General features: G+C 31.3%; 1 protein-coding gene across 1 annotated transcript; it reads right to left on the minus strand.

Moving 5' to 3' along the window:
* Positions 1-1361: 1361 nt before the first annotated feature.
* LOC107940460 (glutamine--fructose-6-phosphate aminotransferase [isomerizing] 2) lies at positions 1362-13234 on the minus strand. The gene is given in 12 exon segments (XM_016873890.2): positions 1362-1811; positions 2147-2315; positions 2400-2655; positions 2775-2889; positions 2960-3210; positions 3305-3668; positions 5174-5338; positions 6486-6631; positions 8021-8129; positions 11679-11722; positions 11725-11850; positions 12841-13234. Coding segments are annotated over 12 exon segments (2085 nt in total). The 5' UTR covers positions 13097-13234; the 3' UTR covers positions 1362-1727.
* Between the last annotated feature and the right edge of the window lie 4779 nt (positions 13235-18013).

Below are 18013 nucleotides of genomic sequence, written 5' to 3' on the forward strand. Positions count from 1 at the left end.
AAAACAATAATTAAGGAAATTGTGATTAGTCAATGAGATGACAATATAACATATATAAGATTTTACATGACATATTTTTATATGGATATAATGTAATGATGGTTATCTTAATCATATTTTTATAAAAATATTAAATAAAATTAATATATTATGAATTGAAGTATGTGCAATACTTTTCCACCTAAAGTAAAAATCAAGAAACTAACACTTTTTATTTTTCAATTGCAAACCGAAAAGAAAAATACTTTAATTTTGACATGAGTCCATAAAAGGTTTAGATATAGAAACTAACCGTCGGATGCAATGTGGACTAAAGCTACATTCTTCGGTGTAAAAGGGATCCTTTGGATATTACCATTGCTTAAAGAGTAGAGTGTCATAGTTAAGTTTTGGTTTTTTAAGCCCTTAAAAGTTCAGACGAAAGAAGACGAATTTCAAAGCAAGAGTTAAGACAACCCAGTAATTGTGTCAATATTTTGGGATTTTATGTCTCAGTTTTTATTTTCACGTGTAAAAGCTAGTAGTGGAATTATCTATTAGCTTGTTTTAGCTCATGTAAAATGTCACCCCTAATAGCGACCATTTCGCCTTTTAACTACTAAGATTGCCTACGTAAAGGACACCATATCTACTTGGTGGAACTCACCAACTTCTTTCAAGAAAGAATTATAAGAACTTTTTACTTACAAAAGATATGTATGAGTAAAACTTCCTTGGTTGCTCACTCCCATCAGTTTTTAGCAATGACATGACATGAGTCATCTGCTCTGCAATTCAACATAATAAAATTGATTGCCATTGCTCCACAAAGTCATGACAACATTGCATCACAAAACTCAGGCTTTGAGTAAACCATGTCATAAAAAGAACATTGGATAACATAAAGGCATTGTAAATTAATTAAATGCACACAAAAAATTGATAATAAAAAAATCAGTTAGATTTATAAACTACATGGATTTGATATCTTTATCATTTAAAAAGAAAATTTTATTGAAAAAAAGTATAAAGGTAAATATATATATATATTTACACAGCAAGTGAATCCCTCAAATGTAGTAGAACCATAAATTTAACATATCTTAATCATTCACCAAACTTTACTCTTAAAAGCAAAGCTAACAATTACCTTCTCCAACTGCCGGCACTTGAGTAGTAATCAAAACTCCCCTCAAACATCTAGATGACATACATTCAAATATTATTATTATTCCCATCCTTGCCTCCAATATTGTATTGATTAAAAAAGGAAAAAAGAAAGTCCACACTGATTCTGCGAGATACACACTGATTCTGCGAGATACTAGCAAACTGAGTTTGAGAAAATTACTAATCTCAAGTAACCTGCTTTTATCATTGGCTTAAAGAACGCATTAATATAGATGTCGACACTTGTGAATCAAACATTCTCCCCGCTGTTATTGGCTTTATTTAACAAGATTGAACTCAAGAAAAGGACCAAGAATTAATAAAATGGCTGTATTTCTGGTTGAGCCATTTCATTAAACATTATGTCATATAGTCCCAAAATTTTTAGTATGAATGTCTTTCCAGAGAACTGTAAGCATAAATGATAAAACCATCATTACTTTTAATTCAGAAATACCTAATTAATTCATCTTGCAAATAATTTGAAAAAGGAAAAATAAGAGGCAAAAGAATGTGTACTGTGTCACCCTCCAATAATTTGCAGAGGTGCGTGATTGAAGTTCATCAGTAAGCATTCTTCACTGTGTGGTCACGCTTTTTGCAAGATTCCGAGGCTGGTCAACATTGTATCCCCTTAACACAGTGAGATGATACGCAAGTAACTGCACCAAAATATGCAAAGTTTATGGTTGATTAGCATATTAAGACTAAAAAATTTGCCTTAACAACGAGAGCTTTGCAATGGGTACCCTATACACAGATACCTTGCAATAGCCAACTACTATATTTATTTTAATATATTTTTATTCATAAACATTTTATTATTAATGTAATAATTAACTATACGTATGTAAGAACATAAAGGAATGCAGTTGTCTTGTCACTTACAGAATGCATAACGCCCATGATTCAAGTATAGTTCACTAACATACATTATACAGTAAACTGCAAATTTCATGATAAGCAAACAAAGCTAAAATAATTATGAGAATGGTACCTGAAATGGAACTATATTAACCACAGGTTGAAGACAGTCCTCAACCTGAGGAACTTCAATTACTCGACAGCCGCCTCCAGGACACACTGATGCAACATGTCCTTTTGAACACATTACTATCAAGCGTCCTTTCCGGGCACGTAGCTGCTGAATAACTGACTGCTGCTTACTATTGGCAATCATGAGATGTCAGTGCCAAACAATTTGATGTACTAAGATAATATAATTTCTCCCAAATAATAACCAAACGAACCTGAAGCAAGCATCATGGGTAGCAATCACAACAATAGGAAGATTTTCATCAACTAATGCCAAGGGACCATGCTTCATTTCACCAGCAAGTATCCCCTCACTATGCATAAGGGCAACTTCCTTCACTTTTAGAGCACCTTCCAAAGCAGTTGCATAATTGTATCCTCTCCCGAAGACAAGAAGCGACTGTTCAGCAATCAATAGCTTTGCAAGATCCTTCATTTCCTGGTCAAGCTTCAGTACCTCTCTGATTTTATCTGTAAAATCAGAATATAACACAAAATTAGACAGCCACAAAAGCAAAGTGAAAAGGGGGACATCATAATAAAAGAAATAAAACAAAAGCATAGTAAAAGGGGCAAGATTTTAGACTAACTTGGCAGGTCAAATAAACCATCTATTATAGCCTCTCTCCTCTCTTGCTTAGAAATTGTGTCACCTCCAATTGCCAAAGCTAACATGGCCATCACAACTATTTGACTTGTATATGCCTATCAATAACAGCATGAGTTTTTTTAACTAAAAAACAAACGGACAAAGATTCCTTGATCCTGTATTTACCTTGGTACTTGCAACACCAATCTCACAACCAGCATTTATATGAACCCCGCAGTGTGTATTCCGAGCTATTACACTCCCAACCGTATTTGTGATGCCAACACATAGTGCACCATTTTCCAGCGTATACTCTAGAGCAAGCAATGTATCAGCCGTTTCACCAGATTGACTGACAAAAACTGCCGTATCCTCTCTGTATATAGGACCTTGCCGATCTAATAGATCACTAGCAATTTCCATTGTAACAGGCACCCCTAATCTTCCACATAAATCAAACAAGAAGTTGAAAATGAACATAAGAAATTTTAAGGTGTGCAGAATTATAATTCCCAGACAAATTGCAGTTACCTGAGAGTTCTTCCAAGATGGGTCTAGCAGCTAGAGCAGCATTGTAACTCGTACCACAACCAATAAATACAATCCTTCGGCTCCGCCTAATTGTTTTAAGGTGATCCTTCAGTCCACCCAAAAGAACAGTCTTAGCCTTGCAGGAACCTCCACGTAGAAGCCTCCCTCTCATGGTAGTTGTCAGAGATTCTGGCTGTTCATGAATTTCTTTCTGCATATAATGCTTGTATTTTCCCTTATTTATTTGCTCAACCTCCATTTCAAGAATAGATAATGCACGTTGCACTGATGCAGGCCTAGCAGAAAGACTATCACCATTTCTTCCTTTGTCATTATTAAATTTTAGGATTGATACACCTCCTTCCTGAAGAACCCAAGTATCATGAGGGGAAAAATGATTTAACAGACCGCCACTTCCAAAAATTAATCAATGCGAAAGACAAAAAAGGAAAGAAAAAAAAAGTAGTATATCACGAGTTAACTATGATTCTGTGAAGAAAAGATGATGAACTCAAGAGCTGCGTAGTTTTACACCTCAGGGCAGAACTTAGCAAAATAAAACAGAAAAAGGAGCTGTAAAGGCCTGTTTACTCCGAAATAAAACGTTAATGAGCATACTTGAATATTTCCATTCAAGACGATAGAATGGGATCAAAGTAAAATGTCATTCACCGATCAAATTCAATGTTATAGATGTTAATGGGACATCCTAGAGCAGAAGACTTGACAGTCATTTTTTGCCTAATTTGGCAATCTCAGAAGCTGGTTACAATTGCAACTGATCTTTTAAATAGTAAACCTGATAATGATAACCATCAAACCAGAAGAGCACAACATTGCAACTGTCTTAACAAAAGCATGCCACTTGGTCAGAAAACCAGCTGTTCAAATGGTTGTCAAACATCTGAAAACAATAGAAACTCCACAAGGGAAAGTGACGTAGGAGCTTTATTATTATTTTTAATATTTTATTATTTCAGTTTTATTTATTTATTAAGTATTAGATATATTATGGACGGCTAGGATTATTAGTTACTTGTAGAGTTTAAAACTAAGCGCAGGAATAGAGCTTTTTTTGCAGGAAAGCCTAGTATAAATAAGTTATAAACTTTACAGTCAGCATTATTATTCTTTTTTTTTTCCGAAATAATATAAAGAAACTAGAGATTTTCTATAACCCTACATTTTCTACATGGTTCCAACTTCTTTCTACTAATTTTTCAACCATACTTCTCTTTTTTTAGTACTGGTTTTCACCTAAACCACACCAGGAAGAAAATTGGTCAGGACATCACTTGCACCCTATTGACAGCTAGGTTAATCATCTGCAAGACAATGATAATTGGCAGTGGATCTAAAGGGCTTAATGCTAAATGTCATTTACTCACCACGAGAAGCCTCCTAGTGATTTGATTGGAAATTTCATAAATTAGAAGCCATGTACAGACATGCATTGAACCAACATGTGTATAACTTCTTGTATGATTTTAAATTAAATCAACAACTTATTTAGAGTCGATTTATAGAAAGCACCTTATTCAATTGGAAACTCTGGTGTGCGTTAATTAAAAGGGGAAATGCCTACTCACAACCATAACCCGAGTATCTCAAACATTCCAATAAAAATCAGACCGATCCTGCATAGCATTTATTATTGGAAATCTTACATGTTATAGAAAAGGTGTAGGATAGAAAGAGATGGCAAAATTTGGGATCAAATTGAAAAAAAGAAGAAGAAGAAGAAGAAGAAGAGATGCATATAAAAAATAACTGCACAGTAGAACATGAAAGAGTTGCAAGATATACCAAGTATAAAAAGACAAAAAGGGCAAAAGAATACTTGCAACTTTTCCAAAAGATGAAATGTACCTTAAGATGAACTACTTCACCATCCTCGATGACCAGAACTTTCTTTGTGTGTTCAATGATTGCATTTGCATCACTTGATAAGAAAAGTTCCTTAGGATTGCCATTTTTTGAGAGAAATTTAGCATCATGAAATGCTGATCCATTGCATACGTCATCATTTAATTCCTGAGAGAAAGCAATTTTCTTAAATAAAAACAATCTAAGACAAAGGAATATGCAACCAAAAATAACTACAAAGTTTATGCACTGAATTTGTAACCTTGTATAATTTATACATAAAACCATAACCCATTAAAACTACAAACAGTAAATGATCAAATGAGCAAGCAAAAACTTTATAAATGCTTGCACTATTGCAAGAATTTTTTATATTTCAGTAGAGAAGGGTGTAGAGAAGAAATTACACTGCATAATGCAGGCACCTCTTGAAAATTAATCTCCATATGAAGATATGGAATCCAAATTTATAATCACAATAATTAGCTTTTATATTCATGTATTTGACAGAGAAAAAGTCAAAGACAGTCATGCCTCCCTATACTTCCCTATGTTACTCGCTTCTACCAATTTGTTAGGCAATGACACATAAAATTTGTTCCTACAGTCAGTAAGGTTGGATCAAAAGACTATCAATAGCAAAAGCATAAAATCCAATCCTTCAAACTTCTTTACAGATGGACCTTTCAATTGCTCTGGCCCAAAGATAAAAATACTTGTTGCCTTAAATACTAAGTCAGTAAGGGGCATAACAAAGTAATAATCCAGCAATGTCTACTAAGTTTTCCCCCCCTTTATCATACTTGATCAAAATTCATATCTCCATAATACTTAGAAATTTTTATAGGATTTTAAAATATTAAGAAGACAAAATCATTTACCCTGATGAAGCACAAAAGGAATCCAAAATACTTGTCACCCATAAATTAACTTTAATACTAAAGCAAAGCTTCTAGATATGTTCTATATCCTAAGAGCAGTAATTAATCCTCAAAAAGCATTACAATCGATGATACTTGAAGTAAAATGATTTTCAATAAGTCGATAATACTAGTGAAGGAACATTACAACTAAATCAGAGAGCAAATAGAAGACAAATTATCTAATAAAAGTTTGGTAAATAGAACACTACAAAACAAACAAAAGCAAATGGACAAATAAACTGAATATGAAGATTTCAGTAGAGTAGTGGTTAATCAAAAGCACAAAATGCCACCTACCAAGAAACTTTATACGCAAAAAGTTATATATTTATAATGAATTCTTTGGAGCAGAAATCAATGATATAAGAGGCTTGAATCATGATCATACTTACTTTGACACCTAAGAGCAATGGACTACCACGCTTGCAAGCAATAAGCTCATTTGGATAATGCCGACTTTTGAAAATGAGGGCATAAGCGCCCTCAAGATGCCTCATAACTTCAAGTACTACTTGATTGAATGCGACGGTCTGGTCACCTGCAGAACAGATATAAACACTATAAGTGCATTTGATTTGAAATGTCTCTTCAAACACGAGAACAAAAAGCATTTTCTGTAAGAAAATAGACTAGTTGCAAATAATGTACTTGGAAAACAATGAAGGCAAAAGGCAACAATACACAATAAAAAATGCCTGATTAATATAACGTGCAGTGATGGTAATAGAAAACCAGGCCATTGATCTGACATCAAGTCAGTGTTTCAATCTCATTATTTAAACTAGATATTATGAAAATTTTCAGTGGCTTTTCATGATTAAATTAAATATCATGAAAGATTTGGAACTGAATATTGTTATTCTTGAGATGGTGGCATGATGGTCATGCAAACAGGTTATCAAACATTGAGAGTCAGTAAGGAGGAAAGAAACCTTATGCAGACGACATAACAGTAACTCAAACAACCCTTAAAGTAGTGGTGAAAGAGTTACAGATTGGAAAAAGGATAACCCTCAAGTTGTACTAACTCAATATAAAAGCAAAAGGCCATTTAAGTCCCCTTAAATGGGTACTCATTCTCAAGAAAGCGTTTACGTGAAAAATTGTTTATTCAGAATAAAACAAGCCACTCAAAGAAGCTTTGGTAGTATGGAAAATCAGAAGAAGAGGATAAGAGAATGGCAACAAAACATAGATTTTGTTCCTTTCATGAATTGTTGTTTCAATGTTGTGTTGTCCTTTCTGCTGTTCTATGACTGCTGTATGCTAACTGCTGTATATGAATGCGTAACATAACCCATGTCCCGCTTATGCTCAATTTCTTTGACTATGCTTTTTCCAACAACCTCTTCCAAGCCATTTTCAGAATTTGATGCATCCTAGCCTACCTATGTGCCGCAAGAGACAAAAAGTCTAGTTTAACATTGAAGTTTGCAGAACTCCTAGGCTGAAATATATTAATACTTAGGTTCCAGAAAATGAATCAGCATTTTAAGTACAGGTAAATTATTAAGTCCATGGCCAGCAGTTTAAAAAAGAATCATCCAGTGAGAATTAGATTTTCTAGCCTTCTTATACTACATCTCTCATGCTTGAGCTCACCAATGACATTTGCAATTAGAGGAGATCAAGTTACTATAATACTATTATAGTCATGGTCCACCAAACCATTATAATTATTAATTTACACGCTAGCATAGCAGCAGAAACTAGGCAAAGACCAATGCACTTGTTATTGCATATCACATGCATAAGGATTAAGGGAAACTCTATGTGCTAGACACTTACAATGCCTAAGGTACAAGGCAGAAAAGAAGTGCAATGTAACCAGGTACTGGGACTAAATATAAGTGAAAGAACAAGGTGTTAGGAATTTGCACAAATTGCAATATTGCAAAGCGATAGTCATTATTGAAAAATATATTACCTTCTTCATTTGCTTTGTCAAAGACAAATTTGGCAAGCTTTGGTATTACTTCTGTGTCTGTTTCAGATTCAAAAGTGAATCCATGTCGAACAAGGGTCTCTTTCAAAACCTGAAAATACAAATAGATCTCAAAATTAGCTTACATTCAAAAATATTAGTGTGGTTTTAGGACAAAAAGTTGAGAACAAAATTAAGGTTTTAGAATAGGAACTTAGGACAGAAAACTAAGAGAAAGCTTAGGGCAAAGGGCTGCAATTTTCTGCATATAACATCCTGAAAAATTCAACACAAGTTATAGGGAAAGCATACCACCAAATACGGTACAAAATTTCCTTAATTGATAGGATTCTTGATTCAAGGGATCTCTTTATTAAAACTTAACAAAAGAAAATCAAATTTCCTAACCTAGCTCCAAATCACTAATTAACAGCTCTAAGTTCCTTACTGACGGGATTGTGTTAATTATCCAGGTCAATGATGTTTTATCCCATAATACAATCCCTCTCGAGTTGGTGAATCGATATCCATCAGACCCAACTTGCTAATGGGAAACTCAAAGTTTGGTTTGATCAAACCCTTTGTAAAAATATCTGCCACCTGTTGTGATGTAGGGACAAACGGCATACAACCTGTTCAAGCTTTCAACTTTTTCCTTTATGAAATGCTTATCAATCTCAACACGTTTCTTCTGTCATGTTGGACTGAATAGTGGGAAATACCGGTGGCTACCTTATTGTCCTAGTACAACTTCCACACACAAACTTTTTTAGTTTAAATACCCTTCCGTATTTTCTTTCAGAACATGGGGTGGATCCATGTAAACTTCTTCCAAGTCATCATTGAGGAATGCATTCTTCACATCTATTTATTGAAGCTACCAATCAAGGTTGGCTGCGATTGATAGCACTCTTATTGTATCTAGTTTTGCTATGTGTGCAAAGGTTTCAAGATAATCAATGCCCTATGTTTTAGTAAACCTTTTAACTACTTAGTGTGCTTTGTATCTTTCAAGGGACCCATATGATCTGTACTTTGTCACGTACACCCATTTGTAGCCAACCGTCTTCTTTTCTCCATTACCTCCCATGTCCCATTTTTCTCAAGAGTGTTCATTTCCTCAAGAATAGCTTTTGGAATCTCCACATTAGACAATTAGCTACAAATGGGTATTTCCTATAAAGTATCCGGTACATTGGAGATAGCTTTTTATAAGATATTGAGTTTTGAATCTCCACACTAGACAAATGTGAAGAGACCATGGAGACCATTGATGATAACTTTTTATAGGATACAGAGTTTGACACAAGATACTTGACACAAATTCTGGTAGTTTTCTGTTTTACAATGGGAATATTAAGATCAGAAATGCTAGACTCAGGATGAACTGACTTAAAATTAGGTAAACTCGTAAACAGTCTGAGGTAAGGACTCTTGACAGTATTGAGATGTTTCTGTCTCATTCTTCTTTGACCCACGTTCCTCCTAGAATAAAGATCAAGTTCTTTTGTACTTTTTTCTCCACTTCTCATTTCTACAGATGTCATCAGATGGCGCTATAGAATTGGAATCCAAATTTTCCTTAGTTAAATCACTTACTTCAATATTTATTAAAAAACTTGGGTGAATAGTCATGGTAGTGTTTTTAGTTTGAACAATATTAAAAAAAAAACTTAAATCTTCATCTTTTGTCTCCTTAAATGGTGTAGACTCAAAAAGTGATATCCGTTGTGACAAATATCTTTTTTTGAACCTGGATCATAACATTTGTATATTTTTTTATATAGAGCATAGCCTACAGAAACACATTTCCTAGCACAGGGATCTAACTTCACATGGTTTTGATCCTTTATATGAACAAAGGCAGTATAGCCAAACACTTTGAACGATAGATCTGAGGTCAACCTAGAAGTAGGAAAATAATCTTTCAGAACACTTAGAGGCTATGAAAATTCAAGATTTCAGTAGGCATACGGTTTATCATGTATGTAGCAATCAAAAGAGCTTCTCTCCTAAGATATTTAGGAACCCTATTAGTAAAAACAATGACCTAATAACCTTCAAAAGGTGTTTATTTTTTCTTTGAACTATGCCATTTGCTGGGGTTTTCAGTGCATGAGCTTTGATCTACTATACCTTTGTCTGAGAAGAAATCCCATAATACCTAATTAAAATAATCTCTACTACTATCACTTTTAGAATTTTTTATATTTTCCTGAAGTTGTATCTGTATCATTGTGAAAAAATGCTTAAAGACACCTTTTACTTCAGATTTATCCGTAAGTATGCCCAACTAAGTTGCGTATGATCATAAATAAAAGTAACAAACCATTTTTTCCCAGACATGGTCAAAACCCTAGGTGGTTCCTAAACATAACTAATTAGCATAAATGAATGGTGATATTTAGCCAATTCACAAATCTCACACTAAAATGAGGAGAGACTTTTTTTAAAAAAAAATTAGGAAGAAAATGTTTTAAATGATAAAAACTTGGATGTCCTAATCTATAATGCCAATGCATAATGTCGGATAAGGTAATAATATGTGAGTGTTTGAATTTTGGTAAAATGTTGTAAGTGTTTAGTTGTTGTGAGTAGTAAATTAGATATGTATTTTTTTTAATTCTTAATTTTTAAATAGTTACTGATAAGATTACTTAATTTGATAAGGTTTAAGGTGTCTATATATGAGAGATTGTAAAAGCATTTTTTTCAGTACTGAATGAAGAATTTCTATAGATAAATTTTCTACACAATATCAGGTATCATTGGTTCTTTCCTGAGTAAATTCTTTTGCCTTCTAATTTCTTTTTTCTACTAGTCGAATTCCTATTCCTTTGTTCCTCTTCTTCCAAAGCCCTCTCTTTCCCTTTGCTATTACTATTCTAAGAAATTATGTCAAGTTCCACTGAAACTAGCCATGCCATGGACACTACCATGATCCAACCCACTATATTTTCAATCCCAGAAACTGAAGAGTTGCAAAACATTCGACCTGCTTATTGATTGAATGGTGAGAATCATATGAAATGGTCACAATTGGTTCGTACATTCTTGAAGGGTTGAGGGAAATTGAGTCACATGTTGGGCAAAGGCCACCCAAAAGATCCTAAATTGCAAGCATAGTATGAACAAGACTCCATGGTGGTGTCTTGTTATAGAATTCGACGCTTCTAGAGATTAGTGATTCATGTATGTTTCTTCCTTTTTCCAAAGGAAATTTGGGATGCTATTAAGCAGACCTATTCCAAGATCAATGATGTTGCACAAATCTATGAAATTAAGACAAACATTTCAGCAACCAAATAAAGGAATTGATCTGTTATAGGATATTTGAGTCTCTTGCAAGGTTTATTGTAGGAACTAGACCACTATCAAAGCATAAAGATGAGTTGTGGTGAGGATGTTGCAAGAACAGAGGGAGAAGATTAAGGTCGAGAAAATAAGCGCTAGTGGTACATAAAAACATAACTGGACAGATATCTATCAATCCATCTATCAGTTGCTTACCTTATACACATGTAATATTTTATCCTCTAAAATAAAATGTTAAATAATCAACAATTGCAGTATAGAAACCTAGGTTGCAAATCCATCAAGAATGCATAAGAGAGTTTAGGTAAGAAAATGAGAAACATCGTCACTAAAAATTTAAGCAAACCTCATAATTAGTGATAACACCATTGTGAACAACCAAGAAGTCATTCCAGAGCCAGAAGTCTGAGGATGACTATTCCTTGGAGCAGGCACCCCATGGGTAGCCCATCTGGTGTGTGCTATACCAGCATGGGTAGTAAAGGATTCCTCCAAGTTCAACTCTGTTGCAGCTACCTCTGAAAGTACCAAAACCACCATTAATTCAACCACTAAGCCTATGGAAACACAATTAAATAAATAAAAGTGGCCATTGGAGGCAAACAAGTCTTTTTCTTTTTCTTCTTCTTCTTCTTCTTTCTAATATTAACATCCTACAGATAAAGAACATAAGAGAACTACAGCTTTTTCACTCAAAATGAATTCTTCTCATAAAAAGTGATAATTAAATTGTGAGAAACAATTAAAATAACATTTTATTCACTGATAAACAAGTCATATACTTCCATTATAAGATATGCTGCTGCAATGAATGTATAATATGTTCCAAGATTTATTAAAAATAAAAATAAAAATAAATTGTACTATTTAATTAATTAACTTACATTTCAGCTTCAGCTAACCCCGTGGAAATTAAAGTAATAATAGTAATAATAATTAACGATATATATATGAAGGATCAACTTACACAATTACACATTTTCATAACTTCGTATATAATTAACAATTTTAACTATCCAACTGTTATACTTAATAGTCTATTCATGTAGATGAATTGAGCTTTGAGTAAATTACAAATGTATAACTAGTTTTTGAATTGTAAAACATTCAACCCTTAAATATATACAAGTAAAAGATAGTATTTTCAATCAATGATACGAGAGAGATATATCAAATCCATTTTTAGAGTAGAATTATTATGATCGAATAGGTAAAATATCATTCATATAAAAAGTGATGTGTGTATATAAACTAATTACAATAAGAGCATCCCTTCCTGCTATTTACTTTTCCTTTAAGTTGCTACCACTACTGGACCCGCCAAACCTGGTCTTGTAAGCCTAACTTGACCTGACCCAAACCGATTAAGAAGCGAGTAGAACCAGGTTGTCTGCACAAGCCGACAGGCCGACACCGTTAAGAACCCAGGTTGAGTTCCTTTTTCTTAGAACCGAGAAAATCCGAAAAATCAGAACTCTGAAAGAGAAATCGAAGAGTTCATAGGTTACCTTGGTAAACGGATTTGACGAGGGACTCGATGTTGCCTTCCTGTCGGAAAACGAGAGGGGAAGAAGAGAGAGAATTGATGGAGGATGGTTGAGGGGTGTTTGGATTGCGAGAAACTGAGAAGTAGTCATCGATGGAAATTCCAGCGGAATCGTAGCCTCTATACTCGAGACGACGAAGGCCATTGAAGAGAACTTGAAGAATATACCTTCTTTCTCTGTTCACGTTGTAATTCAAATACGCAAATATTCCACACATTTCCTTCACTCAAATTTTCCAATTGGAGAAATAAATCGAAATTCTGAGGAAAGAGGATAAAAATGATCTGGCTTCTGATTCGATCTTTGTTCCCCTCAGTTTTTCTGGAAGAGATCAGATGGATATAATTTTGACTTTTGACTTTCGCTATTCTGACTTTTTTTTGTTAAAAACGGGTCAACTCTAAAAATAGTCTTTTTTTTTTTTTTACTTAGTTTATATTACATTTTAGTCACCGAGTCGTTAACTGCCGTTAATGGTATAACGCTAAGCTGATTTGACAAGTTTAACAATTATTTCAAATAAAAATTTTAGGTTAATTTATACAAATAGTCCCCTTATTTGCTCATTTTGAGCAATTTAATTTTTTTCTTTTATGTTTTTTAACTTTATTTTTTTCTTTATTTTCCATTATCTTCTATTTCTCCTTCTGTTTTCCTCTCTTCTCCATTTCTTTTAACGAGTTTTTTCATGTTTTCCATTTGTTAAAATTAGTCTCTATACTTTTATTTTTTGAACAATTTAATTTTTTTGAGTGAGGCAGCTTGTGGACTAGTTTCAACAAATGAAAAACATAAAAAAGCTATGTTAAAAGAAATGAAAAAGGGAGGAAAACAGAGGAAGAAGCAGAAGAGAATGGGAAAAAGTGAAAGTTAAAAGAATATAAAAGAAAAAATTAAATTACTCAAAATAAAAAAAATATAGAAACCAATTGTAAAATTTAACCTAAAATTTTCGTTTGAAATGATGATTTAACATGCCACATCAGCTTACTATTACACTGTTAATGGCAATTAATGGCTTATGACTAAAATGTTACAACGCGATAACGTAAGTGACTAAAAGGTAACATTTCAAACATAAGTGACTAAAATGTAACCTGAGGTAAACAAGAGTGATTATTTTAGTAGTTTACCCAAAAATAATTTGGGATTTTTTTATTAGCGGAAATGGCATAGTTGTTATTTCGTTCAGAAGTCAGGGTTAATTCTTTTCTTAAGCTAGTAACCATTTTGTTTTATCTATTTTTGGCAAATTGCCTCTGACGGTTCTGTGACGAGGGCTAAACTCTAGTCCACTTTTGGGCAAACCGTTTTATATCAAACGCTATTTATTTTTGGGCAAACTGTTAAAATAGCCACTTTTATTTACCTCAAGTTACATTTTAGTCATTTATGTTTGAAATGTTACATTTTAGTCATTGACGTTATCACGTTGTACCATTTTAGTCACTGAGCTGTTAATTGTCGTTAATAGTGTAACCGAAAGCTGATGTGACATGTTAAATCATTATTTCAAATAAAAATTTTAAGTTAATTTATACATTCGGTCCCCATATTTTTTTTGTTTTGAGCAATTTAATTTTTTTTCTTTTATATTCTTTTAACTTTTTTTCTTTTTTTTTCATTCTCTTCTGATTCTCCCTTTATTTTCTTCCCTTCTACATTTTTTTAACGTAGTTTTCTATATTTGTCATTTGTTAAAACTAGTCTCTATACCTTTATTTTTGAACAATCTAATTTTTTAGAGTGAGGCAAGCTTGTGAACTAATTTTAACAAATGGAAAACATAAAAAAATTACGTTAAAAGAAATGAAGAAAATAGGAAAACAAAGGGAGAAACAGAAGAGAATGAAAAAAAAGAAGTTAAAAGAGCATAAAAGAAAAAAATTAATTGCTCAAAATGAAAAAAAAATATAGAGACTAATTGTAAAATTTAACCTAAAATTTTCATTTGAAACTATGATTTAACTGTCACATCAGCTTACCATTATACAGTTAACAGTAATAAACGGTTCAGTGACTAAAATGTTACAACACGATAACATAAGTGACTAAAACGTAACATTTCAAACATAAATGACTAAAATGTAACCTGAAGCAAACAAAAGTGACTATTTTAGTAGTTTATCCTTCTTTTTTAATGCATATTGTTTCCAGACCTAATTAATGAGTTTTTATTAATAAACATATAATTTTCAAGTTTTTTATTTTATGTTTTTAATTAATAATTTATTTATTTATATAGACAAAATAATAAATATGTAGTTATATAATGAATATATATATTTTTATATATATCATTACGTTAAACATATTTTATTCTTTTAAGAAATCAACTAATTTTTTGTATATTTTTTATATCATTTCTATATGTTAAATATTTATTTTGTTCACGTCCGTTATAGGTATGGTAAATTCTAATATTATAAAATCAAACCTATATTGTGGGTATGATAAATTCTAATATAAAAATCAATTAATTATTTCAAATATCATTATTTTTAGTAAATATAATTTTTATATGTGAAATATTTTTTTCACCTAGGTATTTTAGATGCTAATATTATAAATTTAAATAATTATTTCAAATACCATTATTTTTATATTAAAATATTTCAAAAAAATTATTTCAAAAATCGTTATTTTTTCACCTACATTGTGAGTATGGTAAGTTCTAATATTATAAAATTTTAATTAATTATTTCAAATATAATTATTTTTATAAATATAATTTTTATATATCAAATATTTATTTTTTTCACGTACATTGTGGGTATAGTAAATTTTAATATTATAAAATCAAATAATTATTTCGAATGTCGTTATTATTTTTATATGTAAAATAATTCAAAATTTTATTTCAAATATCATTATTTGATTTTATAATATTAGAATCTACTATATCCATGGTGGAAAATTAAATATTTTACATACAAAAATTATATTTACTAAAAATAATGATATTTGAAATAATTATTTAATTTTCTAATATTAGAATTTACTATACCCACTACGTACGTATAAAAATGATATATAAAGAAAAATAGATCAAAAAAATAGTTGATATTTAAAAAATTTATATTTAAAATAATGATATATAAAAATATATTTTCATTATAATTATATATTTACTTTTGTCTATATAAATAAAGCAATTGTTAATTAAAAAAATGTTTATTAATTAAAAACTTGAAAATAACATGCTTATTAATAAAAAATCATTAATTAAAAATTTTAAAAATAAAAAAGAAAGCAACATGCATTAGAAAAAATAAAAACAAATATAAGAGAATACTCGAACCTGAGACAAAAAAAATAAAAAGTACAAACACTTAACAATTAAACCAAAGAAGCTAAGTATTTTAATATCATTGTGTTTAATGTAAAGGGCTTCGCTTCACTTTTTATAGGACACATTTTTTGCTATGTCAGCTCTCACTCTCCAAAATTGACCTATTTCTTTAAATATCAATAAAAACAGCCTACTTTCATAATTTTCTTTAAAGTGGCATTTATTATTAATTTTGCCTTAGCATGGAGCATATTATTATTAGATTAAAATATGCTTTAAGTCCTAAGATTTTTTATATATTTGAAATTTATTTTTTCTACTTTTATTTTTAGAAATTTAGTCCCTCTATTTTTTAAATTTAAAAATATTAGTTTAATTGTAAACACCGTTAAAATTCTTCTATTAAATTTAGATTCATTGTAGCATCATTTTTTCTTGTTACATGACTACTGAATGAGTATTTATTTATTTCAAAATGTCACACTAATGAATTTAATAGATAAATTTTAATGGTGTTAACTATTAGACTTGAACTTTGATATCTAGAAAATATAGGAACTAAATTCCTAAAAATAAAAGTATGAAGACTAAATTTCAAATATATAAAAAGTAAAACAAAACAAAACAAAACTTGCAATACATTTTAACCTTATTATAGTATACTTTGTTACCATCTACGGTGAAGAAAAATGTAATATTAAAATTATACAAGTGTTAAGTATTCTAGAACTTTAGTCTTGCAATTCGTGCGGCTTAAGTAATTTCTTTACTTCATATGTGTCTAAGTCAGCCTAACTCTCACAAAAGTGAAAATTCTCGATAGAAATTCTTTTAAGGCATCGAAAATCAATGAAAGCAACTCAAAGACAAAAGAATGAGTCACATAAAAGCAACAGTACTATCGAAAGAATAGAATAGCCACATAAAAGCAACGCCTACAAGGTGTTTGAGTAAATGCTCTCAATTAGTATTCACTACTAAAGAATGAAATACAATGGATGATACAAATGAAGGGGGAGACCTCTATTTATAGTTGAGTTCCCCAAAATCAACAGTACAAATTGAGTTACATCGACGGTCGAGATTAGAACCTATCTACAATTGAGAGTCCTAAGAGATTTAAACTCCATACATCTTATCATTTTAGAATTGTTGGACCAAATTGAGACCATAATTCGTCACCAATACTTCTCCTAATAATTCTTTCTCTGAAGGTATTTGATCAATTAAATTCTTATGCTCTTTGAAATTTTCTCTTTAAAAAGGACAATTAAAAATCCTTGAACAACAATAACAAATTTCAGTTTTCCCATACAATTAAAAAAGAAATTACAAATTCATGTACTTAAGTAATTAAAAAAAAGTAATAAATTGCACTTAAAATGTTACTTCTCAATAAACTTTTTTGTTTGAAAACTCGTTCTACCTGTATTGCTTTTTCTTTGTTGTTAAATGCTTTATTTTATGTATATGTTGCATTATCAATTGGTCTTGATTAAGGATGCAACTACTCTTAGTTACCATCATTCATCGATTTGTAACTAGTAGAATTAGACAAAGTTAAAATGCATTCTTTCATAATTTTGCAAATTAATTTCACTGAAAACAAATTATTACCTGATTGATAGTAGATCTTTGTGGACAACCCAGCTAATTATGTCCTGGTTGTTTACATATGCTACAAATCATCATTCTACCAATTTTGGTTAGCCTATTTGTTTTCTTTATCTTATTAGATTCATCTTCCACCATCTTCACCTTCTTCTTTTTTTAGGGAGGGGGCCTTCTTGGCATGACATTGAATTTCATTGGTGATATTTTTTTCATTTTAAGTTTTTTCCC

This window comes from Gossypium hirsutum, chromosome D04 (assembly GCF_007990345.1).
Source record: "Gossypium hirsutum isolate 1008001.06 chromosome D04, Gossypium_hirsutum_v2.1, whole genome shotgun sequence".
NCBI classification, from domain to species: domain Eukaryota; kingdom Viridiplantae; phylum Streptophyta; class Magnoliopsida; order Malvales; family Malvaceae; genus Gossypium; species Gossypium hirsutum.